The sequence below is a fragment of the Narcine bancroftii genome, chromosome 8 (assembly GCF_036971445.1).
Source record: "Narcine bancroftii isolate sNarBan1 chromosome 8, sNarBan1.hap1, whole genome shotgun sequence".
NCBI lineage: Eukaryota > Metazoa > Chordata > Chondrichthyes > Torpediniformes > Narcinidae > Narcine > Narcine bancroftii.
The window spans coordinates 26,134,173-26,160,057 of NC_091476.1; the positions used below are offsets into that span (position 1 = coordinate 26,134,173).

The window sequence follows — 25,885 nt, forward strand, 5'->3', positions numbered from 1 at the left end:
AGTGTTAAAATTTAATTTAAGATGGATAAGAAGGTGAGGAGAGCAGGCAACATCAGAAGAGCAATTATGAGTTTATTGTCGAGTACAATATACAGATGAGCTGGAATTCTTGCTTAAAGCAGCCAGACAAATATGCAAGATATACACCTACAATAACGTGAATTAAGTTACCACAATACGCCATAAAATGGGTGAGAGGGAAATGAAGCATTAAAGAATAATAAACGGCAAGTTTAGAAGAAATGTGAAAAGCAGGAGTGAAACAATGATCTGAAATTGACTGAAGAATCGAGTATGCTGGATGTTTAAAATGTAAAAGCTGCAATTGCTGAATATTTGAAAGTGTTGTACTTGGTATTGGGTATAAAACATAGTAAAGTATTTTATCCAAAGGCAGGAGGTGTTCCTCAGGTCTATGGTGAGGTTTGTGGAAAAGAGACAAGCAATTGGATTATGGTGGTGCCCAGTGGTGGGGAGGTATTGGGGAATGGTGATGCCGGGGGTGGGGAGGTGCTTCCAGGGCCGACCAATATGCCAATTTGGCAATTCCAGGATCGACTTGTAGGACAAACTGTTTTTGATCTGAATTAAGGTCTTAAAAGTATACTTGACATATAAGGCAATCCTTTTTTTTTGAGTAATTTTTAAGGGCTTGATGACTCAACTTGTACTTGTGGTAATTTAATGGATATTATAGTACATTTTTGGCTGCTGCAAGTAAGACTTTCAGTGAGGACACATCTTTGGTTAATTGGTTTCACCTCTAGCATTGAACCTAAATGAAGTTAAGGCATTTTAAATTGTGCTTTTATTTCCTCAAATGATTTCATGTTGGTCACATATTTTTTAATGGAAACACATTGAAACTCCAGGCTATTTGATTTAAGAAATTATGTTTTTTTTTAAATCTGTCAGCCTCCAATTAAAATTCTTTACACTTATAGTTCTAGCATGCCAGACTGAGGCACTTAAAGAAGAAAATGACAGCTTGCGTTGCCAACTTGATGCCTACAGAAATGAGGTGGATTTACTAAAACTTGAGCAGGGTAAGCTCTATCACAGTGAAGAAGAGACAACAAAGGACCAACAATTAAAACTACTACAACAGACATTGCAAGGGGTGCAGCAGGTACTGAAAATTCTTTTACTTTTTTAAATATGCAAAGTAAGAAATTTAGTTTATAGTTCAGACATTCAAAGAGATTTTTAAAAAAAGACATACCAGCATTTCACTATCCCTCAGAGAACTAAGTAAATTTTCCAACAGAGATGGATGTATTTTGTAGCTGGCTTGATTTGTTGTATATTGGGTACTTTTTTCACAATAAAGTTCTATCCAGAATTTTATATATTTCAGTAAAATCTCACCATGAGAGCATGTGGCTGGGTAAAACCGATTTTGTGTTAGCATGTGTATGAGCAGTATTGAGAGTCATGATCAAGTATTTCAAAGATTGTTTTTAAGTGCCTCTCGATGCACATTTACAAGCAGCTACATTTTGAAGATATTATTAACTGTAGTAATTAATGCAAATTAAATCAGTAATTATTTTACTGCTGAGAAAAGTATAACTAAGATCTTGAGTATTGCCAGCATGAATAATTTGAGAATGTCATCAGTGATATTTTTGAGAATCTATCATGATTGGTGTAAATTAATTTGAAGAATTGCAATCATCTGTCCTTGCTGCACATTAGATGCAGGTGAAGGCAATTTAAAAGCCATCATCAAGATATTTGCAAAGAGATGGAATTTATTGCCATGGTTAACATACCACTTTCCAAAGATGTTCTTAGTTTTAAGTAGAATCGATCATGTCAAACATTGAGCTGCACTGGCCTTGCGCAAAGCCATGCAAATTGAACCTACCTTTATAAATAAAGCAGCTATTTCACAAAGCAGAGTGGACTACATTGACTGTATGTGCCAACAGTGGAAACTGAGGTCCAACCCGTTACTCCACTTTCTACTGTATTTTCTGGTTGCTTGAGACTTACTCTTACAATTCCAAACTAAAACTTATCTGTTCTCTCATAATGCACTGAATTCTGCTCACCGGGCAAGTCTAATATACGGATTTTTTTGCTGGTTGCTTAAATTCAGATACCATGGGTTTTACTGCAGTTAATACAACAAAATCACTGCTAATATAATACATTTAAGTTCATTAATTAATTACTGATGAAAATAAGTTTTAAAAATGACAAAACACATCTCTTCTAAATGAAGATAGCGAACCCTTTTAAATCAACAAACGCCTTACTTCTTAGTGAGATTATCAACTGCCCCTGGACTTAAGTGTTGAGCCAAGCATTAGCAAGAGATCAGATGCACTTATTACAATTATAGGTGATGGCTTGCATGGCCATCAATGGGCATGTCTTCACTAAATTGAAACTTAATGCTCACAAAGTTCTTCATTGGCATCTTCAAATATGTTTATTCTGAGAGTTGTTTTGCTTTCTTTTCCCAATATTGACAGCAACTTTTGAATTTACGAGAAGAATGTCAAAAGAAAGAAGCTGAATTCCAGAAGGCAAAGGAGGAGAAACAAAAAGCAGAAATGTTATTGGAGGCATTTAAAAGCAAGGTGGGAACTAGTGTTTTTTTTTCTGAACACATTTTATAAATGGGGGGGTGGTGAAACACGAAAGTCTGCGGATGCTGTGATTGTAGTGTGTATTCATTTTACACAGAATTCAACCTTTGGTTGATAATGTTTAGGTTATTTATCCCATTCTACTTTGGAAAGGTTTGCATATTCCACATTGGCCATTTTTGCCACTTAAACATATTTAAATGGCATATAAGATTATAAAGTGAAAGTATCAATTTCTGTTTTATGCTCTTTTTTTTCTCTAAGCCTCTTTTTAATTACTCTTTTGTACTAGAGGGTTGCCCATTTTCTTGTTATCTCTTTCCAGCTTCTAAATGCGCAACATTTCATTTCTATGAGAATTCTAGCTAAATTGAAGAATACTTTGAACAATTGTTTCATAATGTCTCAATCTGTACCCTTCCCCATCCCAAGAAAGAAATAATTCATTTATTTACATGATTTGTTCCGAGTTACATCTGTTGATTCAAGAAACAGGGAAACAAAGAGTGGGAAACTTGCCCTCTTGGTGTCTTGATAAAGATAAATTTCACCTGAACTTTGCCATTGCAGAAAAACTCACAATGAAAGAGATGTAAATTGTGGGTTTCATGTTTTCTTTCCCTCCAAAATTAATACTTTATGCTTATCTAGATTAAACTGCATTTCCTTTCTGCATCTCCTTTATGTCCCTCCATTATGGTAACATGCACTCCTTAAACATTCTGAAGTCTTTTTTGTTTTTGACCTACATCTATATTATTGGGAATTTTTGATGCTTGTTCAAAACAAAAGCCTGAATTATCTACAATGTATTTTTTTCTGTGTTTTTGACTTAAAATACTACTGCGGAGCTTGCCATGGACATCACTTCTATCATACAGCAATTCATTCTATTTCATTTTTTTTCCATTTTTGTTGTGACACATTAAATAAAGTTGTAGGAAAGCATGCTTTATTGGACTGGAAATTTCCTGTAGCCAATGGGTCAGCTTGAAAAATGTTTCTTTGTGGAAACTTTCTCAATGGAAACAAAATACAAGGAGTTAAAATATTTTGATATTCATTTGTTTGCAAAAAATTATTGAACTATGCATAAAAACCTAAGATACCAATTACCTATATAGAAAAAGCCAAAAATAACCTCAAAAGTATAAATATACAAGAAAACTTTGTGAAAAGTGAATATCTTCTGTTTTTCTTTCGATTAAAATTAAGCTGTGCAATTTTAATTTAGCAGGAGGGTGCAGGTGGAGATGATATGGATGAAAATGATAATGAAGGAAATGTGAGTGAATATTGTTTCAATTTAAAGCTGGGTTTTATCAAGTGTAAAGATTTACATTTATTTTGAAACATCTCCATGCTAATGTTCTGTAAGTACAACTTAATTTGCAAATGACAGTTTCAAATTCTGGTTTAATCCAATCTGAAGCTGATGCTTTCAGCTACTTTCACTCACAGTGTACACTGACTCGTTATAGTATGTCACCATTTTCATTGTGAGGTTTATTGTACTATTACATTCTTACTACTGGAATAAGTAATTCCTCAAAGATCGATCATCCTCATCCACTATTTGCACCCTAACCAACTAAAGTTAATAAATCCCTGTTTAAACAGATAACCAGAAACTTTAAAAAGTATTTGAAGTAATAAAAAAAGGAATTGCAAGGAGGGCTTGAATTCAAGAGTTTAAGTGGGTTGAAGAAAAAAAGACATTAACATTTATCTATTATCTTCCTGGAACTGAAAAATGAAAACTTCCTCAGTTTGTTGATACAATTTGATTTTCTTCCTTTTCCATTTTGAGTATGTCTTTTAATTATTCAAATATGCATGATTTTCAAAATATAACCCTTTTACTTTGTGCAATTCTTTACTACCTATATGTTCTGTGTATGATGACAGATTTCTGTCTATGTGCCCTTTCTGGATTTCCATGATCCCTTTATGAACTTCCAACACAATTTCAAAGAAAAAGATGACTCATCAGGGCTTTATAGATTGTAAAGGCACAGGATGTGGGATAAGGCGAGTGGTTTAGTGCCATTCTGATGAATTAGTGCTCCTGTGCATTACTACCCCAGCTCTGTCAGATTTTGGTGTTTGAAAAGTTAAACAGGTCTGTTTAGTATTACCAAGTTCAATGCTATTTTACTGAGTTTCCAGGAATCAACTGATATTTTCTGAGGGACTGTAAATTTTTCATTGCTGCTTATCAATATATTACTATATGCACACAGTGTGTTTTAAAAAATATATATTTTTATAAGATTTAAACAGTATTGCAAGAACAACAAATGCAAACACTGTATATATAAATAACTGTGTGTGTAATGTATATATATAGTCACCTATGACCATGTCTTCCTTTGGAATGACCAGCCTAAATAGAATACCTAAGAGGATTTTCTGTTTTCATAAATGTAGCACATTTTATTGTTAGCTGAGCAATTAAAAAAAAAAATCTGTGTTCACTCCACACAGAATAGTACAAGATGTATGACATTGAGCTCCAGTCAAGAGAAGGACGGTGAGTCGGATAGGGTCGTCAAAGGGCCTATTCGATCAGAGAGAGAAGCACTGCTTGTGGGTGAGAAACATTACAAATCCTATTGCAGAATGTATCTGATTTATAAATCCACTTGTGTTTATGAAATAGTACAGAGGATTAGAATAACATGATTTGAGGATCCACCAGATAACTATTTTATTGAGCAGAATGTTGCTCCCAAACAAAACAAAAAAATATTGCTGTCAATGTTGAAGAACTTACTGCAGATTAGTTTGGTTATATCTTGGTGCAGCAGAGGTGGTGCTGCCTTACTGTGGTTGTTTAAGGCCTTGGTGAGACTTCACCTTTAGTATTATGTGAAGTTTGGGCTACTTATCTGAGGAAAAATGTTCTTGCTATGGACAGGTTCAGTGAAGATCCACCAAACTAATTTCGGGAGGATAGACTGACATTTAAGGAGAAATTTCAGTTTTATTGTCAAGTGTATATACATGTCATCACATACAATCCTGAGATTTTTTTTCCTGCGGGTGAGGCAGAATTACCTCTTAAGAGATTAGGTAAATTAAATTTATATTCACTTTTTGTTGAAAGGGTATCTTGTAGAAACATACAAAATTCTTAACAGGACTGGATAGATTTGAAGCAGGAAAATGTTCCTGGTGGCAAGGATTCAGGACCAAGAGTCACAATTCAAGAATAAGAAGGGGAAAGCTATTTAAAACAGATGAGGATATCGGGAATTCTCTACCCAGAAAGCATTTTAGGCCAGATTGTAGTTGAATTTTCAATCCAGCCAAACATAAATATAACAAGCTTCTATCTCTATTACTGCCCCTCTCCCTATAAATTAACTAAAATGTGATTCTTGGTCCCCTCTTCCAAATATTTATGGTACACTATAAATTGTTACAGGTCTTACACTGTTCTTGGTGGCACTCACTTGCCACTGCCAACCAAAGAAACCTCATTTATCCCAACTCTGCCAGTCATATGTCTATGCTAATCTATTACCCTTCAACTCCATGCATCCATATCTCATGGACATCTTTTATGTGGCACCTTATTCAATGCCTTCTGGAAATCTACCTGCTACTCTCTATCCACTGTGCCTGTAATATCTTCAAAGACCTCCACTAAATTTGTCAAACACGACTTCCCCTTCCTGAGTTTATGTTATATCTGCTTGATCCAGATAGCTCGTTATTTCTTCCTGTATGATAGCTTTATTCATTTCAAGTTAATCCCAAGCACACTCACTGCCATGCCCCCAAAATTTTTTAATTTGAGGTATAGCACGGTAAGAAGCCCTTCTGGTCCCTAATCCCATACTCCCCAATTACACCCATGTGACCAAATAATCATCCAACTGGTACACCTTTAGAACGTGGGAGGAAGCCAGAGGAAACCCATGCAAACACAGGGAGAATGTACATACTCTTTATAGACAATGACAGATTTGAACTTGGGTCACTGGCGCTGTAAAAGCATTGTGATAACTGCTACGCTAACCATACCACCTAAATAGATTTATAGGTCCACTGAGTTTCCCCAGCAGAATGCTTTTTGCTCAGGACAATATGCATTTGTCTCAACGCTGACCACTTGTATCTCAAAGTCCTCTTTAAGCATCATCCATCAAGAGAATGAGAATTTCTGGAAGCAATGTACAAGAACATTGGCTTTGACGTTTTGAGAAAGTTTGGTTATTCAGTTAAACAAAGATATAGTGTAGTTTCATTTTTTTTTAAATCAGAAGAAATTAATTTTCAAAACAGGGCAATTATCAGTTTTCAGCAACAAAATTTGAAGTTATTGTTTTATGGAGGTCAAAGGTAACTTCAGCACAATGAGGGGAAAAATAAGTTTAAAAACTCCAGGAAAAATGGAGACTCTTTCTGAGGACTGGTTGACAGGGGTAGAATGAAAAGTGCACACTGTTCTGATTGTGTGACTCAGGAAGAAAGAGACCGGGCAAATAATTTAAGAATAAGAACTGAGATTTTTGTTTGGGCTATAGACAGAGAACTTAATTGAAGAGGAAGGACTAAGAAGTCCAGCTGAGAGCAGCAAAGTTTTCAGTGTTCTGGTCCTACATTTTTCCTTTAGCTCAAAAAGTAAAGAAAAGCAGACAATTATCTCTGTACTGTTTCTTATATTGTGCTGTGTATGAAACAACTGTTATTTCTACCTATCAGATATGATTTATTGTCATGTAATAAAACAGAAATGTAATATTACAAGAAATTGCCTTTCGTCTGCCATTAGATAAAGATTCGCCATTAGCATTAGTATTGCCTCGTGTCCCTTACAGTCAGAGAAAAAGAAATAAACAAGTCACCGAATGTTCGTGGATTCACATCTAGCCCTCCCGCAGTTTCTGCAGTCGCACAAGACTCCAGTTCAATTCACACCATCAATCCAAATCTCCAACACAATGAGGAAGCCTTTTGGAGCTCTCCCTGTCTTCAGCATCCTCTCAAATCCTGGTTCTGATATCTGCCAGTCTCCAGCAGCCTGGTGTGAGACCTTTGACCTTAAGTCACCTGCAGCCTGTCTGAGTTTCTCACTGGCAAGTCACCAACAGGTCACAGCCTGTGTGTGTCCTCCAGTCGTAGAACCCCTCACTGGTCTGCCACTGTGGTCACCATCCTTAGGGTCGTCACTTCTGCTTCTCCTTCTCAACAGCAGTGTGGAGTGTTCCCCTGCACCAGTCCACTGCTGCTCTGGAAACTGCAATCCATTAAACGAGTTTACCAAACTCAGGCATTGCAATCTTGGGCCCAGGCCTTGCCAGCACAGGATTTTAAATCACACACCATCGGCTCCTTTAACAGGCTGTTTGAAACCTGTATCAAGCTGTCAGCAGTAGGACTGGGCAGTAGTACCCCACAGGGGTGGGGAAAGAGAAAGTACTCTCTCTCCGCTCCCCACTCTTCCAAGTCTGCACCAGCAGCTCCCACTTAAAAAGACATATATTGAATTGCTACCTGTGGATTGGTTTCTTCTTTCTTTGCCTTGGCTTCGCGGACGAAGATTTATGGAGGGGGTAAAAGTCCACGTCAGCTGCAGGCTCGTTTGTGGCTGACAAGTCCGATGCGGGTCAGGCAGACACGGTTGCAGCGGTTGCAAGGGAAAATTGATTGGTTGGGGTTGGGTGTTGGGTTTTTCCTCCTTTGCCTTTTGTCAGTGAGATGGGCTCTGCGGTCTTCTTCAAAGGATTGGTATCCCTGTATCATAAAACAATATTTCCCACAACTCAGAGGGACTGGATTAGTTAAACATTTTCAAATAACCTGACGCCTTAGAGAAGATTCCATTATATTTTTAATGGTTATTTTTTCCCTGAGATTACCCCTGAAGATTATTCCTGCTTTTTTGAGGTAAACATTTTGTAACCTAAACAGTGCAGAAGCAACAGTGGCAAACAATCCATTTGTCTTCTTTCATAAATTATTTTGCAATATTTTAAAAGTTAAATAAATGTATATTGGGATTGTAGAGGCATGAGCAAAAGAAAAACAAAATGAAGTCTTTTGATCAATATTCTAATTTATACAAAGAATCCACAAGTTGCCAATAAAATGAATGGCGAGTTAAGATTTAGATTTATTTATATTAATCAGTTTGATTAAAGTCACTTTTTAAATCAAAACAAAGGATTTTCTATTTGAGATCTTAAAAAGGTAAATAATTCCCTACTATTGATGGAAAGAAAAGAAGCTGGCAGTATGATACTTAATGGGAAGAAAAAAAAGTTTTAATTAAAGGAAAATCTCTAACTCAACACCACTCTTGCCTTGCAAAATGTCTTTCCCAATCCCTTCAAAGTAGAGCAAACAATATCAATTTAAGAATAAAAAAAAAAGAATTTCAATATTCTTAACTCATCTAATGAATTTTGGGCATTCATTGAATTGATTTTTAAGTATGATCTATGCTTTGAAAAATAGATGCAGATATTAGAGAGGAAATTCAGAAAAACCTTGAATATGATCTGAATTATTGTTCTGCAAATTTGACTCAAAATACATGTCTATTGGCTACTGTCCTCGGGCAACTGAATGTAAACCAAAGATCAAACCTCAGACCTTCCCTTTCTGATGAGGTCACCACCATTCCATTATTGTTGTATCGTCCTTACGTCAACTTCTCATAATTGTTATTGTGATGTCCATTTAATTACATCATGGTATAAATGTTTGGAAGAATTTACTTTGATTATTCTTTCCATCATTAGTAACAGGTATTTTGTGCATGATTCCTTTAATCAGATATTTTTATACTGTACTGTATAATTTGGGTTTTTTTTCTCTCTTTTGGTTGTGAATGTCAAAAAAATAACCAATCCACAGTTGTTCTTTGTTTATATAAATTGTGACTTTTCTCCCTCAGGATTGTTCTTCAGAAATATGAGAATTTTTGCCCTAAAATAACATGCTTCTTAAAATTGCAGGTATTATTTCTACATTTCTACATGTCCACCCTTTTGGAGCCAGTATAGACTATATATGTTCTTATCTACAGCGATTAGATGCTAAGGTAAATCAAAATTGTTGGTTTTAATTCCCTGATTATTGACCTAACATTACTTCCATGGAGTTATCATAGTTCAGTACACCCTTTGTGTATAGCCACTCAGATTTAACTGAATGTTTTCCCTTTGGGCCTGTCTCTCCACTTCTCACTTTCTATCCTCTATTTTCATCACCTCTGGGTCCCTCTCCCAGCTTTTTTCCCTCTTTATACATGTAATTTCAACTCTTCTACCTTTGTCTTCACACCCGATACTTTGACCATTTCTACCTATGAATGTTATCTGACCTGCTGAGTTCCTCCAGCAATTCTTTGTTTGCTCAAGGTCCATACAAGGTTTTGTACAAGGCATGGGCATCTTATCAAGAGTGCTAAATTTCTGGAGGCCCTTTGCATCAACTTGCTTTGAATTAAATCCTATGATGCAGCAGCTGAGACCTTTTTGTCACTTAAACCCATGAGGCACAGAGTATTATTAGCTTGTCTGTCCTCTGCAATGGAAACATGAAGGCCAGTCAGAGAGTGATTGCGGGTGCCAAGTTCAGGTAGTTGAATAGGTTCAGGATTATTTTGTTGCTTGGAGTATCCAATTATTCACTCACCTTTTGGGAAATATTGTCTCTGTGCAGATCTCTCCTGGTGAAATAGAAGGTCTGATGGCTCGACTACATCATGTGTTCCAGCAGGAAATAAGTGGCGTTGGTGCAAGTTTGGAAAAGCGATGGAAGTTTAGTGGTTTTGATGGAATCAAAACACTGCAGAACCAGTCGCAGTGAATTCTCACAATATTACAGGACCACTCTCCAATGCTGTTCCTCCCTTAAGTAGATACAGGTTTTATTTCTGTGACTATTTTTAAAGATGAGAAATCTTCAGTCTTGAGCAATATGAGCAGTACCTGGAAAACAGACTTTGTAACAGAACTTTACTTCAGTCTCAAATACAAGTAACTTAATTGCTCACACAATTTTGGTTAAGACAGTGGAAGATTTCAAGGCTAAAATTAGTAGAAGTAAAATTATTGTTCTGGGACACAAAATAGAAAAGCCACAACTATAAAAAATATACAGGCATTCTTTTGCCAGGCTTGTGCCTCCTGCCCCAACCCCCACCCCATTAATCAGACCTTTGAACCTCTCCTCTAATCCATCTCAATAGTGGAATACATATACATTTGTCTAAAGTAAAAGGGTGTTTTCTTTCAGAATCTTTACACAGTTGTAGAAGTTTTGGTTGGTCTTATTGCTCTAATGGGAGTGAAAAAAGCATGAATGAATATCGTAATCATCCATCAACACATTATTACAAACAAAAAATTGTTAATAAGAAGCTACTGATTTTATTTATTTTGTGTTGTGGCTCATTTTCTGTGTGCAAAAGATCTGTAGATTCTTTCCTAATCTCCATCTTCTCATCTCATTTCTCCCAAAGATTGCCGAGAACATTGGCAGTTCTCCAGTATTTACATTTCAGTGGAAATTCTTTGTGTGAAGTTGAAGTTGGCCATTTGAACACAGGATGATATCACCATTATGCCTAAATTTTGGCATCCACAAAACTGCTGCACTTTTCTATCAGGGCTAAATACTGATTTGAAGTGCGAACATGACAGAAGTTGATGCTTTTTAGTCTGGAGACTGGGGTAAAGATCAACTATTACTGGCCCAGCTGAGATTTGCTAATTCAATGCAGACCACTAAATTAGAGCAGGCTTATTCTGTGCAGATCAAAACAACCGAGCAATCTTTAAACTTCTGTAAATCCACCCATGTCTCTGTAACACTTGGATGAATTTGCTCAAGCAACATTTTGCAGAGCGAACGACTCACACAACTTTTCCATCCACAGAGAGCCTAATTTCAGATAGGTTGAAGTTTTCTAATGTGAAAGGTTGTAAGAAAACTTCCTGCTTAAATTCTCTGTGACAGTGAGAGAGCACAGGTTTGCATTTCATTGTCTCTGGGTAGAGTTCATCATTTACAAACATATCTTTCAGATGAGTGAATGCCTTTTGCCCTCACCTCAATTGTTGATCTACATGAGAAAAGGTGTTTGCAATAGAATTAAATATAATTATGACCATGTTCCTTACATTAGAAGGATCCAAACAAGATTAATGTTTACTAACTGCACATGACAGATGATATGAAATAGGATGTGCCATTTTCCATGTTTGTTTAAAAGTGGGGCACTGAAACATACGTTTGAAAAAGGTGAAATAAGAACAGTGACATAATTCAGGTTTAAAATACTATCTTCAACAAACAAATAATATATACGGAGAAAATTTTGTTTACATTACAAATCTGTGATTAAAAAGAAAACATCGTCCCTATCTGGATGTTCCAGACTTTGGAATTGACCGAGCAGTACATTTTGGATAATATCTCTCGTTTGTACAAGCTAATCTGCACTATATTGATAAAAGTTGTATTTTTAGAGAAATTAATTTTTACAGAGCTTTAATACTTGAGAGTTTACTTGATCTTCAACTTCCTAAAGTGAAGAACATGGGGAGCAAAATCAGTTAATTATAATAAGAATTAATTCTGCTGTGTGTTTTTAATGTACATCTATAAAGCCACCTCTGTGATGGATAGTAGCTTCCTGCTGCTCTGATAAAATATGGATTCAAACAAATGCAATATGCTCAATGATACCTGTTAGTCCTAGAAATATGTATTTATTTTTAATTTACTACAAGTTGGGCACAGTATAGAACAGTATTAACAGGGGTTTACATGGTATATTATTTTCCAAGTAATGGTGAGTTGCCAACATTATTTTGGATGCAATAACCCATAATTCTTAGTGGTGACATTTATCACAAAATAATAATTAAATTTGAAGACTTCCAATAAGATATTTGCTTTATTGTATGGGCACAAATATTTTAAAAGCAGCCTTCACCTTTTGAAAACTACCTGAGTGGTGATTATTATGTTTGCTTAGCCCAGTTGTGCAAAGAAAAATGGGTAAAGGTATGAACATTTTTGTGGAATGAATAGATAATTGTACCTGGATAATTACCAAGGATATGGTTTGATGCTGAACCACAGGCTAAATTATGCCAGGAGTCAGTCTTGTTTGTGTTAGTTGATCTCTACTCCTTCCATAGACTGGTGGGCTTTGATGGCTTAGGAGGGATACATCGGTTCACTCCAAGTTATTCCTGGGCTAGGGATTATAGAGAATTAATGAAATTGTAGTGCAGTAAAGGCTGTTCATTCTAAGTGCTCTTTATACTTCACAATAGCATTCTCCCACTCTAATTCCATTTTCTCACCCTACCATCTTTCTCTCTGGTTCTTGCTTCATCCACGATTCTCCTTAATGGCTAGCTGTTTTAAAATGCAAGTATTGCCTCTGCCATCAAATACTTCATCAGAAATCTTCACTGACCAATATTTATTTCTCAATCACTCATCTTTTTTTGGTGGGAAATTGAATAATTACACTTCAAAGTGTTCCTTGGCTAGAACATGCTTTGTGACTTTCTTAATGCCTCAGAGGTGCCATTTGATCTTGTTTCTTTGGTAATAACCCAGCTGGCTTCAGTCATATTTTGAAAATATATTAAAACGGCCAAATATGACATAAACTTTGTGACTCTTTTGAAGAATGCCTACTTTAATAAAACAATAAATACCTGGCAACAAAACTAGCTTTTAGCTGGACTCATGGTCTTCATTAGAAGGCAATAAAATGGGAAATAAAGTTATATTAATAACAAAGGAATTAACTGACAAAATTTTTCTATTTGTGTCTGTTTTATTCATTGCTGGGAATCAAACTTATACTATTAGCTTGTATCTGATTAAATTTAGATAAATGTGACAGTGCTGGATTGTTATTTAAGCAGTTATCTATTTGGCAAATTTACAGATCTTTTTGCAATTGTGCAATGAAAATTATAGTTAATTACTGGAGAGCTCAAAATTTGTTTTAGGAACACTTTACTAATGTAAAAAAAAATGTCATTAATGCCCATGGACTGAAAACCATCTGATGTGGGATACTTTGGTTATCTTATGTCTTTCTTTCTAGACAATTCTAAAAGAAATTTCAAGCAGGGAGAATTATTGTTCCTTTTTCTGTATATTCAATTTTTCAATTTATTCTTTCAATTGGCAAGTTGTATTTTAATCCTGTTTTGTGATTTATTAGAACAGATTTTTGAAATTTTATAAAAAAATATTAGAAAAAGTTCATGGTTGTTTTGAATTTGATTAAAATACCGTGTTTTGTGTCAGAATCTTGACGTATTATTCTCCATTAAGTAGGTGTGTGTTAATGTAGTAGAATTAGTCCAAATTAGTATTTCAGATGTAAAAGGCCTAAGGAGCCATTTGATCTTACTCTTTTGAACCCAATGCTGAACAGGCACCACCACACAAACATAACGTGACTACCGTTGAACGATCACTGAAGGAATACTTCACGAACTCTACTGGACTGGATGTGCCACAAGCTCAAGCAAGCACCAACAGGAAAGCCAATAACTCAATTAAGATGACATGGATTCCAATTAAATGCAAGTATGGAATATTCATCAGAAACTTTCAGTATAAATAACAGAAGCTTTACAATTGCCAGAACTATCAAGTGATTCACCAATTGGAGAGTAAATTCAAATATTGACCTTAAAAAGCAAAATAACTTGCACAACATCAACTCAGATGGTTGAATAATTCTCTTAAACTATGGATTGTGTAATATGATAAACACCACCCGAACGTCTCAGAGTTGTTCAAATTTAGATTTGTCAGAATGATTGCATTTAATTAACAATATTTTTTCATTTCAAACAGCTAAATTGTCAATACTGCTATTAAGCATGAAAATAAAAAGGTAATTGCAATGGATGATTGATGAGAGAGCCTTATGATTAAAAGCATATGCCTGACTAGTTTGTTAATTATGTTGATTAAATTATAGTAGACTTTGCACAGAAATGTAGAAACTAGTAATGATTTTCAGATTTCACAATATATTGCTTTGCCAAGGGGAAGTGGTAATGAAGCATCAGGGTGTGTGTTTACAGAAACAGGTGCTTTTAAGCTGCAGCACCCAGGAGGCCCTCCTGGGACCTTGGTGTGATTAGTGGGGCAAAGGTGCCTCCACGACCTTTTAAGCTGAGGGGGGATAGCCCCACTAAATTGCCAACCTGGCGTTTTAAGGGGGATCCTTCCCCTGCAACGACACTAAGTGGCGCATCATGCAAACTAATCTCCCCCGTCCACCCCACCAGCTGTCAGTCTCCCTCCCACCATCAATCGCATTTCCCCCTGCCCCCACAGCAGCCAACCCTCTTCCGCTGATTGTAGCACACCCCCCACCCCACAACGACAATCTCTCCCCCCATGGCAGCAACCTCACTACCCCCAATTGTGGCCCCCGTCTCTCCCCCTCACGGCAGTAACTTCTCATTCCCCCCCCCACCTTCTCCACCCCGGGCCCTGGCAGCGATCCCTCTCTCCCCTGAAACCCTTCAGTCAGGGTTTCCCTGCGATGCCAGCGCTTAAGGGCTGATGTCACAGGAGTAACTGTGTTGGCCATTTTGCTGTTCAAGCCACCGGTCAACACGTCCTGGGTAAGTTTAACTGTGTTCCCTGACTACCTCCAAGGTAGAGCAGGGACCTGTTTGACTTTGGACGACGCTGACCAGGTCTGACCCTTTCAAGCTGCCTTGTGAGTGGGGTGCTAACTGGGCAAATTGCTTGGTTAACCCCATTTTACAAGGCATTTTGAAAGCACAGAGTGATGACAGTTTGGGATTGCCATTGCACCGATTTAAGTCAAAAATCACCATTGTTATTGGAAAGCAATTAAATGCTTGGTTGCAGTATTACTGATTATAGAATCTCTTGTGAATTTTGACTGGTGGATTTGACTGCTTGTCATGGCCTGGGTTGCACTGACTGCTGGCTGACAGTTCAGTGCAAAACCATTACTGCCTGCTGTGCATTTTTGAAAATTTAAATTTAGACATACAACACAATAACAGGCCATGAGACGGTGCCGCGCAATTTACACCCAATTAACCTACACCCGTGGTATGTTTCGAATGCAGGGAGGAAACCCCGCACAGACCCTGAGAACATAAACTCCTTACAGACAGCGGGGCATTCAAACCCCCGTTCCAATTGAGGGTGCTGTAAAGGCATTGTACTAATCACCACCAACCGTGCCACTCCCTCTAACCACTATGCCAACACGAGAGTCCAGGGGTACTCCATGAGGAATAAGGCAACTTGTGCTATATTTGTCCCTTCAGCTTTAAGCCAGTCATAAAATGTTCATACAGAACAGCTCCATTCATTTGAAATGGATTGCTAATGTGGAATTTAAAAAATTCAGGTCTTCAGAAACAAACTTGGAAGGTTAACTTGAAACGAGAAAGTGGAGATGCTGGGGTCGAATAAAAAATAAATGTAGAATCCATCGGAAGTGAAGGGCAACCAGAGTTTCAGGCCTGAGCCCAGTACATTGGAAGATTATAAGGGCAGACAAGGGCCAGGAAAAAGGAATCTCAGAGGAGTTGTATGCGATGTATGAAGGTATTCGAACAATAAATCTGAAGAATTTAATTTCCATTACCTAGCTCTTGCTTCGCCCTGCATGTTCCAACAAGACTTTGGAAACATGATCACAAAAGGTATGCGAGACCAAAGGCAACCTTGGGAGTTGATTCAGCCAATATCTACACAAAAATATTTAATTAACTCTGGAGCACTAGGTTCCTGAAACTAAATGGTGCTGCATTTGTATCTGTGCCTCTGTTGGTAGAACTCATGTCACTGGGCACAGGAGAATTGTTAAATGATGCAAGACTAAAAGTTAACCATCTTACTCATGCTATCTAATTTTGATTAGTTTCTAACAATTAAGTAACAATAATTGAGTTGTACTGCTAAAGATTTTTTTTAAATGGTGTTTTAATTTTGAAATCCATATAATAAATTAACAGACTGCTCAGTGAACCTTTTTAAAGCCACGTATTGCAATATTTTACTTACAATTTTAGTGCCATTTTTATTTGGTTAGTTATTTCACAAAATTCTCAGTATCAGTTGCAAAAAAAACTGCAGAGGAAATGCAATGAGAATGTAATTACCCAAGGAGAATCCAACCTTTCCTCTTGAATTAAAATAATGTTACGAAACTTTATAACACAAAGTCTACGTACAAATTCAGCACTTAACCTTTTATTAACATTTAAATATTTCAAACTCCAAATTGAATAAAAGTGCTAAAATGCACCAGATGGTATCTTGCCACAAAATTACTGATCAGATAAAACTAGATCTTGAAGAATACAAAATTGTATCATATTAGAAGTAGACATTTGTTTCGGCCTAGGATGAGTGAACAGGATACGCCCTCTCTTGCTAATCCGTCGTGGGGAGACTGAGACTTCCCATCAACCCTTAATTCTTTGAATGCAGTTCTGCCACTACTCAGAGAAAAACATACCAAAAGGATGAACCAAGTAGGTTCACAAATCATGGGACCAACTTTCTTATAGACTGATGTCCATTCAAAAGCAGAGGTAGATAATACCAGTTCATAATTTAGTACAGACAGTCACAGAGTAACACAAGTTCTGTGCCTAAGACTTTTCTCCGTTTAAAAAAAGTACAATTTCAATTGCCAATTAACATGGCCATTTGTTTCCCCTCCTTCCCCCCCCACCCCCTTGCAGTTACAAGGATACAAAATGAAAGCATACAAGGTTTGTAGGATAATTGGTGTATTTGGGCAGCATGAGCCAGAAGAGCCCGTTACTGTGCTGTATCCTTTTTTTTTTAAATCAATTGATTAGAGACCACACTCTCAAATGTTTCATTATTTTGTTACTCCTTAAAACTATTTGTCATTCAAAACAGTCTGGTGTGTTTTTTTTTTAAAAACTGAATTATAACTTTTCATTCCATTTACAACAGTCTGATTGATACAAAACCATTTAATCAGAAGTTCCAAGATCACACTTCCTGCCTTTATCAACAAATAAAAAGTGAAATCCCACTCTTGATTTCTATTGCTCTTGACATCAAACAGCATTTGGCCGTGCACTGTGTTGAGGATTGGAACGAAACACTTCACTGGCTGGACTTCTACATGCTCAAAAGGAAGATGTTGTTGAAAGTCAATTTATCTCCATGGAGGTGATCCTCGAGGCAAGGTTCCTGACCCAGCCAATAAATAATCTTTATAAATAATCTTCAGGCAGAGTATGATTGGCTGCAAATTAGACTTGCACTGTACAAACACCAAACATTGATCACTTTCAACAAGAGAGAAAGCCAATAACTTATTCTAGACATCAAACTCATTGCATTTCCTACCAGCAGCAGCCAGGGAATGACTATTCCAAAGTATATCAGCCATAAAGATAATTACATAATATGTTGGATATCTGGGAATGAGTCACTTAAGTAATACAAATTCTAAAGTCATTCCATCATTGAGAATGTACAAGAGGAAGTTGTTCACTATCGTCTTTCATACATATGCCAAGAGTGCCATTTATCCACTATCCTGAGCAATAACCATGCTTTAAAGCAGATGTGAATAAACATAACATGCATATACACAAAATGTATTAGTACAAACTTGTCTTTTTCATTATTCGAAGAAACTCTTGCTCATTCACTTCCCCATCTCCATCTCGATCTGCTTCATCAATCATTTCCTGTGCACGGAGAAGAAAAATCATATAATATGGAAGCACAAACAATTATTGTGAGTGTTGTTCATGTAAAAAGCCTCTTTGTAACAGAGGAAAATCCAGTAGGGGACGGGGAGGGTTGGAGTTTCAAATCTAGGTTTTTTTTTAAACTAAGTGTAAATGAGAAAGTTTTCTGATGTCACCATTAAACAGCCTGATTTTAATTTTAAAGTCTTAAACTACTCCAATAGTGGCAAAAGGTAATCTCAATTTTTATTCAGGTCAAAACTTAACTTTCTAAACTTCAGAATATAAAGATTTGTTTTTGTAAATTCTCATCACAATCTAACCAACAGAGCATGCAACAGCCTTGTGAATCAGTGCTGCATTCCTTCCAAGACCCTAACTAGACTGTGTGAAAAGAAAATTAGCAAAGTACTGAAATCCTTCAATTGTTTAAAATTTCAATTATAAATATTTCAGTCTTCTAGATCAGGCAATAATGCAAATGCATGTAACAAATTTGGCATTTTGTAAAGAAACCAAGGAACTTGCCTCAGTCTGCCTTTGCCCAATGGTCCCAAAACAAATCAACAAGATAATCATCTAGTTTGATGTTTGTGAGGTCTGATATTGTGCACATTGGCTGTCATTCTTTCCTGCGCCAACAGCGGTTGAACTCAAACAATAATTAATTGCCCATCTAAAGCTTTGAAACATCTAGAGAACATTAAAGGCATCATCTTTTACCAATTTTTTTTTTTTTTTATAAAATTCACCTGTAACTCTTCATCTGTAAGATTTTCTCCAAGTTCCTTTGCCACACGTTTCAAGTTTTTGAATGAAATACGCCCAGTTTCATCATCATCAAACAACCTAAAGGCTTTCAGAATTTCCTCTCTTGTATCTTTCTCAGCCTAGAAATTGATAAATGATTCAACTCACAATTCTTCTAAGGCCAGAAGTAATTGCCATGCATCAGTTAAGATCTCAAGGCATTGTACAAATGTTAAGATCTTCTCAAGTGGGATTAATAACAAGCAAATCCAAATTCAATTGCATTTCTACACACTAAAGCAAATTTCCTGATGAATGCTAACATCAGGAGAACATTACAAGCCCTATACAATACTCAAGTCAACTCTCCTTTTCAATGATGTAGAATGGTCCATAACTCAGTGAGAGATACTGTGATGACTTGGAGTTTAACTAGCCACCTCTGATCACCTTCGACTGTTCCTCCTGAAATTTAATACATTATAGTTTTTCAGTACTGACAGAGAAGATGCTGGAGAAAATAATTTAGAGCTGAAGGGACTTCGCTTTAGAACAGTGGTTCACAACCTTTTTTCCCCACTCACATACCATTTTAAGTATTCCCTATGCCATCGGTGCTCTGTGATTAGTAAAGGATTGCTCAAGGTGATATGTGAGTGGGAAGGGAAGGTTGAGAATCACTGCTCTAGACCCAATTGTTACCGAAATATTTTGCTTGAGAAAAATGGTCATTGGCCCTTTTCCTTTGGAGTTGTGAAATATACACATTACAAGTCAATTAGGTACAATTAAAACAGTGGTTTTCAACCTTTTTCTTTCCACCCACAAACCACCTTAAGCAATCCCTTACTAATCACAGAGCACCGATGGCATAGGGAATACTTAAAGTGGTATGTGAATAGAAAGAAAAAAGGTTGAAAACCATTGCTTTAGAATTTTTAAAAATTGTTTACAATGGATATGGAGGAACTAATTAGAGATATTAGAAACATTGGAAGTTATTGAAACAGGTAAAAATCCAGAAGTACAAAAAATATCCAAAAATGGGATCATGAATAGCCATAAAGCCCAAATTATGAACAAATTTTGTGACATATTCATGACCATAAATTCTGATTCTTCTTTAGACTAAAAATTACCATCTTTTGTGTAATCACAGCCAAAAATTCATGGAAGTCAATCTTCCCGGTGCCATGCTTATCAATTTCTGCAATCATTTTCTTTATTTCTTCTTTCTTGGGTTCAAATCCCAAAGCTCTCATTGCAACCTGGAAAACAAATTGAAGAAAGTACCATATTTATTGTGGTCAAATGAATGGAGCAAAATGATTGAGTGATTGCATTCATACAATCAGCCAAGTGGATTGATTCAACAACTGAACCTTATTATTTCTTTACTGAAAATTCAGCACAGGAACAAAGAAAATCCATATTATTGTTTATTGGAAAGTCAAAATTCAATGCATAGAATAGATGTAGCTATTAACAAGTTATTGGTGAGGCTTTCAGTCCAGCAATAGTTTGTATGTGTTTGATTAAATTCACCATGGATATCACATCTTCATCATAAAATGCATTTTGCAACACTTACCAAGTCAACTCTGGTGCAAATATTTCACAGGTTGCCCAGATGAACCACTATAATATTCAGGGAAACACCATTCATACAAAATAATGACCTTCTAATGGCAATAATAATTTCCTCCAAGACCTAGGAACCAACTGAAAAAGATTTGGGGTATATGTTTTATACCTTTAATTCTTTTACATCAATCGATCCAGTGCCATCTGTGTCAAACAGATCGAATGCTTCTCTTATTTCTTGCTTCTGTTCTTCAGTAATTTCCAGTTTTGGTCCGGGCTTCTTCCTCTGTGCTGTTGCACTCAAAGATGTTTTTTTATACACAGAGGTCTACAAAATTGCAATATAATCACTTTTAAATTAGAAAAAATTACTTTTCAATGAACACTTTTCCAATGTAAGCAAATATCCATAAGTGACATTTATAACATTCCTTTCCAACCCAAAGCACCAAAGAAAGATCCATAAAATAGGAGCAGGAAAATTAAGAAAGGTAATGCGAACCTCAGATGGAGAATTTAAAGAAAAGTTTTAAATAAAAATTGAAGTGACACTGGAAGACTCTGCGACATTGATAAAGGGTCAAGAAAAGTGGAGTGAAGGAAGATCAGCACAGAGAATAGAGAATTTGGATAATGGACTGGAAGAAGCCATGAAAAGAGGCACAAGCCATGAAAATATTGCAAACCAAAGATGATGTGTGTGACAAAACCGGTTTGGTCAGTCTCAAAGGCAAGGACTCTGGACACACAGTTTTGATGGGGAAGGATTTTATTTACAGAAGACAAGAGTGGGAAATGGTAACATACAGCACACACCATTTACAGCAGCCATGGGAAAGTAATAGCAGACAATAATGAACGTGGGGAAATTAGCGTGGGAAAATATAAACAGATAAATACAATGAACTGGTACATACAAAGAATCAAGGAAAAAAATCACCAACATGCCCCCACCACCCCTTGACTCAGTGTAGGCACAGCTCTATGCTACAAGGGACACTAATTAAACATTCCCAACCCTTTCAAACCATGCACATCTTACCAATAGTTTCTCCAGCGCCCTTCCATGTTTCTAGGCCTGAAGTGAAGCAGAGAGGTCCCAAACTGGCAAAGAGGGAGAACAAAGAACACATGGCACCTTTATAGTGCTGGAGGGTCCAGCCCAGGTTATTAGCAGGACCCAATGGCTCAGTGCCAGGAGGTTTAATCCAATAGCCAATGGCCCAAGGCCAAGTACAGGTGGGCTGGAGAGTCCAGTCCAGGTCATTTACATGGTTCAATGATGAGGTGTGTACTAATGGGTGGGGAAGAACCAAATCTTGATTGTCAGCTGGTGTGTCCTCTGACTAGGTAGGGGGCAGTGCTGTCACGAGCCAATCACAACCCTTCTCAATACAGATGATCATTTCAGATTTGAAGCTTTGTCGGTGTGTATGATAGGGGGTGGAGGGGATTGGGGAGGTGGATTACAGGGTCTAAGGCACAGCCAACATTTGATCTGGGTTAGAATTCAGACTTGTTTTGGATAGGCTTAAATTTTAAAGGGGCAAGGGAGACAGGTTGGTTGAGAATGTTTTAGAATGGTTTAAACAGAAAATACAGAAACTCAAATGAATGTTTCAATGGTCTATAGGGCAAAGACAAGTAATGTTCATCTTGGATATTGCAAATTCTCACTTGTTAAATTTTGTTAACTAGGATAAAAACAACACTCCTCAAATATGAAAAATGGCAACGCTTTAACGGCAGTACTGGCGCTGGTGCGGACCCACAGGGAGCAGAGATACAGCACTCCCGTGGGGGTCCAACCACCCAGTCAACTGCTGTCAGCTCCTCCCAGGCTTTGAATTGCCCGTTAAAGGAGCTGATGGTAGTTTTATTTAAAATCCCCCACCACCGTGGGGTTGGTGCCCAAGGTGATGGCATCTCTGATTGGATGCAGCATCAAGGGGCTTCAGACTCCAGTGGCGTAGAGGACGGGCACAGGGCACCAGAAAATGGAGACCATCTCCCGTCTTAGAAGGAGAAGCACAGAAATGGTCCACAGGGATGATAATCATGGTGGCAGACCAGTGAGGGAGCTCTGAGGCTGAAAGACCAACGCATGCTGCAGGATGCTGGTGACTTGAGGTGAGGAACCCATGGAGGCGGAGGGCTGTTGGGAGACTGCTGTCTGAGGACTCACGCCAGGCTGCCGACTGCTGGAGACTGGCTCAAGGGGTACCGGGTATCATAACCAGGAGGCGAGGGGGTGCTGAAGATTCCTGACCACGTCAGAGGTTTGGTTCTGGAGCTCGAGTTGCCAATGGCTTGGACTGGACTCTGTGGCTGCGGAATCATTAGGAGGCAAATTCACATTCTGACTCCCGGCGTGGGGAGGTAAACGGACTCTCTTTTTCTGACTGTAAGAGGCACTTCAGGCAATTTCTGTAGGCAAAAGCTGGTTCACATAACATGACACAGTTTTATTGCAATGACCATAAATTGAATCTTAAAAGTGAAGAACGTGTAGCAATGTACTTTAAAACGATGTACAAGTCTCGAGAATACTCCAATTCATAGGGGTGGGAAAATTTTAGTTTCATAAAAAAAATTCCTCTAGAGAACTCAGCTGCATTGGAAATAGTATTGCTGTATCCAGAAATATACTGTCCAAAATTAATAATGCATTTCATAATGTAAGAACATTTATTTTACTTTCAAAAGTAGTGAACACTTCAGGGACCCATCAGTCCCTCCCTCTCTCCATTCCCAGTCACAATTGCAGGAATCCTTGTTGCACCTTTTTCAGATTAATGACATCCCAGAGCCACAGGACCTGCACACACCCCTCCAAATGTGGCCTTTACCAACATTCCTCAGTCTCTCGGTTCTCCCAGATCAACCTGCTGGAGCATTTTGTCCTGTCTTGCTTTGCTCGCGCTTGCTTTAATTAAATTCCACCTCCGATTCCTCAGCCCAGTTGATCTGGATCCCATTGGGGCCTTTTACACTGTCCGCCACGCCGCCAATGTTCTAAACGAGAATGCAGAACCTTTCCAGCCACCCCACTCTCTTCTTTCCATTATTGCCCCGCGGACCGACAGGTTCCCAGTGTAAAGGACACGCACGCAGCAGAAGACGGGAGCAGGTAGGTCGACACTCACCTTTGCAGCCATTTCGCACCCGGGAAACAAACTATTGAGGATTCGACCACAACTCCCGCACGGGCAATCGTTCCGTCCAACACAACTGCAAGACCATCCACCTCCAACACCAAGTCGAACCCGGACACGTTCCTGCGGCTCCCGGTCACTCCCACCAATCCATCCAGCCTTGAGAACGCAGACGCCAATCAGGGCACGTTGTCGAGATTCTCCGCCAATCATGCTACCTATCCCGCCTCTAATAGGCATCGGAGAGCACGGATTGGATGGCTCCTCCGGTCACTTCCAGCTGGTTGGTCAGTTTTGTGGGCAGCCGAAGACTCCCCAGACCTGCTCGTGCTTTGAAGCCAGGGAACCCTCATTAAGCGGCTCAAGGGAGTACTTTTGCAGAGTTAAAGTTGTAGAATGTGATGGGGTGAAAGTTGGATTTCACACGTTCTACCATTTCGTTAGAATTATGTTAATTGTTTGTTTTGGTTTGAGCCAAACTAATTGGTTGATTCCAAAATATCTGCAGATGCTGGAAGACTAACTGTGTTGATATGTAATTACATGACTCGGCCACCAGGGGTCATCCTGGTGACCTTGTCTATAAAGCAGTCCAGAGCTACAGTCTAGCCTTCCAGGTTCGTCTTGCAGAGACCTCAGTGTTAGTTTATTAAAGCTGTCTTATACTCGCATTGCTGGTGTGGTTATTGTCAGTACACTAACAAAGTCCACAACTTTTATTTTTATATATATATATATATATATATATCTTCTTTTTTTTCTTTGGCTTGGCTTCGCGGACAAAGATTTATGGAGGGGGTAAAAAGTCCACGTCAGCTGCAGGCTCGTTTGTGGCTGACAAGTCCGATGCGGGACAGGCAGACACGATTGCAGCGGTTGCAGGGTAAAATTGGTTGGTTGGGGTTGGGTGTTGGGTTTTTCCTCCTTTGCCTTTTGTCAGTGAGGTGGGCTCTGCGGTCTTCTTCAAAGGAGGTTGCTGCCCGCCAAACTGTGAGGCGCCAAGATGCACGGTTTGAGGCGTTATCAGCCCACTGGCGGTGGTCAATGTGGCAGGCACCAAGAGATTTCTTTAGGCAGTCCTTGTACCTTTTCTTTGGTGCACCTCTGTCACGGTGGCCAGTGGAGAGCTCGCCATATTACACGATCTTGGGAAGGCGATGGTCCTCCATTCTGGAGACGTGACCCATCCAGCGCAGCTGGATCTTCAGCAGCGTGGACTCGATGCTGTCGACCTCTGCCATCTCGAGTACTTCGACGTTAGGGATGTAAGCGCTCCAATGGATGTTGAGGATGGAGCGGAGACAACGCTGGTGGAAGCGTTCTAGGAGCCGTAGGTGGTGCCGGTAGAGGACCCATGATTCGGAGCCGAACAGGAGTGTGGGTATGACAACGGCTCTGTATACGCTTATCTTTGTGAGGTTTTTCAGTTGGTTGTTTTTCCAGACTCTTTTGTGTAGTCTTCCAAAGGCGCTATTTGCCTTGGCGAGTCTGTTGTCTATCTCATTGTCGATCCTTGCATCTGATGAAAGCTCCAAGAAAAGTGCAGAGAACAAAGCAAAGGACTCTACATCACCTTTGTTGACCTCACCAAAGCCTTCGACACCGTGAGCAGGAAAGGGCTTTGGCAAATACTAGAGCGCATCGGATGTCCCCCAAAGTTCCTCAACATGATTATCCAACTGCACGAAAACCAACAAGGTCGGGTCAGATACAGCAATGAGCTCTCTGAACCCTTCTCCATTAACAATGGCGTGAAGCAAGGCTGTGTTCTCGCACCAACCCTCTTTTCAATCTTCTTCAGCATGATGCTGAACCAAGCCATGAAAGACCCCAACAATGAAGACGCTGTTTACATCCGGTACCGCACGGATGGCAGTCTCTTCAATCTGAGGCGCCTGCAAGCTCACACCAAGACACAAGAGAAACTTGTCCGTGAACTACTCTTTGCAGACGATGCCGCTTTAGTTGCCCATTCAGAGCCAGCTCTTCAGCGCTTGACGTCCTGCTTTGCGGAAACTGCCAAAATGTTTGGCCTGGAAGTCAGCCT

General features: G+C 38.4%; 2 protein-coding genes across 16 annotated transcripts in view; one reads left to right on the forward strand and one right to left on the reverse strand.

Moving 5' to 3' along the window:
• Positions 1 to 18,210, forward strand: part of LOC138740517 (ecto-NOX disulfide-thiol exchanger 2-like) — a 107,080-nt gene extending 88,870 nt beyond the window's left edge. For 2 of the 15 annotated variants that reach the window (XM_069893283.1, XM_069893285.1), the window contains exons 12-19: positions 945 to 1,129; positions 2,484 to 2,591; positions 3,835 to 3,885; positions 5,088 to 5,193; positions 9,572 to 9,657; positions 14,035 to 14,185; positions 14,463 to 14,502; positions 17,598 to 18,208. In XM_069893283.1, the coding sequence (XP_069749384.1) occupies positions 945 to 1,129; positions 2,484 to 2,591; positions 3,835 to 3,885; positions 5,088 to 5,193; positions 9,572 to 9,657; positions 14,035 to 14,185; positions 14,463 to 14,502; positions 17,598 to 17,823 (953 nt within the window). In that variant the 3' untranslated portion in view covers positions 17,824 to 18,208. Of the gene's footprint in view, positions 1 to 944; positions 1,130 to 2,483; positions 2,592 to 3,834; positions 3,886 to 5,087; positions 5,194 to 9,571; positions 9,658 to 10,280; positions 13,907 to 14,034; positions 14,190 to 14,462; positions 14,503 to 17,356; positions 17,538 to 17,597 lie in introns of those variants that run through there. The other 13 variants (XM_069893292.1, XM_069893296.1, XR_011342970.1 and 10 more) reach the window with 12 other exon arrangements.
• cetn2 (centrin, EF-hand protein, 2) lies at positions 16,589 to 23,960 on the reverse strand. Its single transcript, XM_069893300.1, has 5 exons — positions 23,830 to 23,960; positions 20,853 to 21,011; positions 20,239 to 20,367; positions 19,102 to 19,239; positions 16,589 to 18,346 (listed from the first exon to the last, which is right to left on the reverse strand). The coding sequence occupies exons 1-5, from the start codon at positions 23,839 to 23,841 to the stop codon at positions 18,257 to 18,259; spliced, it is 528 nt and encodes a 175-aa protein (XP_069749401.1). The 5' UTR covers positions 23,842 to 23,960; the 3' UTR covers positions 16,589 to 18,256.
• Between the last annotated feature and the right edge of the window lie 1,925 nt (positions 23,961 to 25,885).

Excerpts from the sequence above, each read along its gene's own strand:
- cetn2 (XM_069893300.1), bottom strand. Across the intron at positions 20,368-20,852 it reads TTGATGTAAAAGAATTAAAG|GTTGCAATGAGAGCTTTGGG; the intron begins GTATAAAACATA and ends TTTGTTTTCCAG. Across the intron at positions 19,240-20,238 it reads CTGTGATTACACAAAAGATG|GCTGAGAAAGATACAAGAGA; the intron begins GTAATTTTTAGT and ends ATCAATTTCTAG.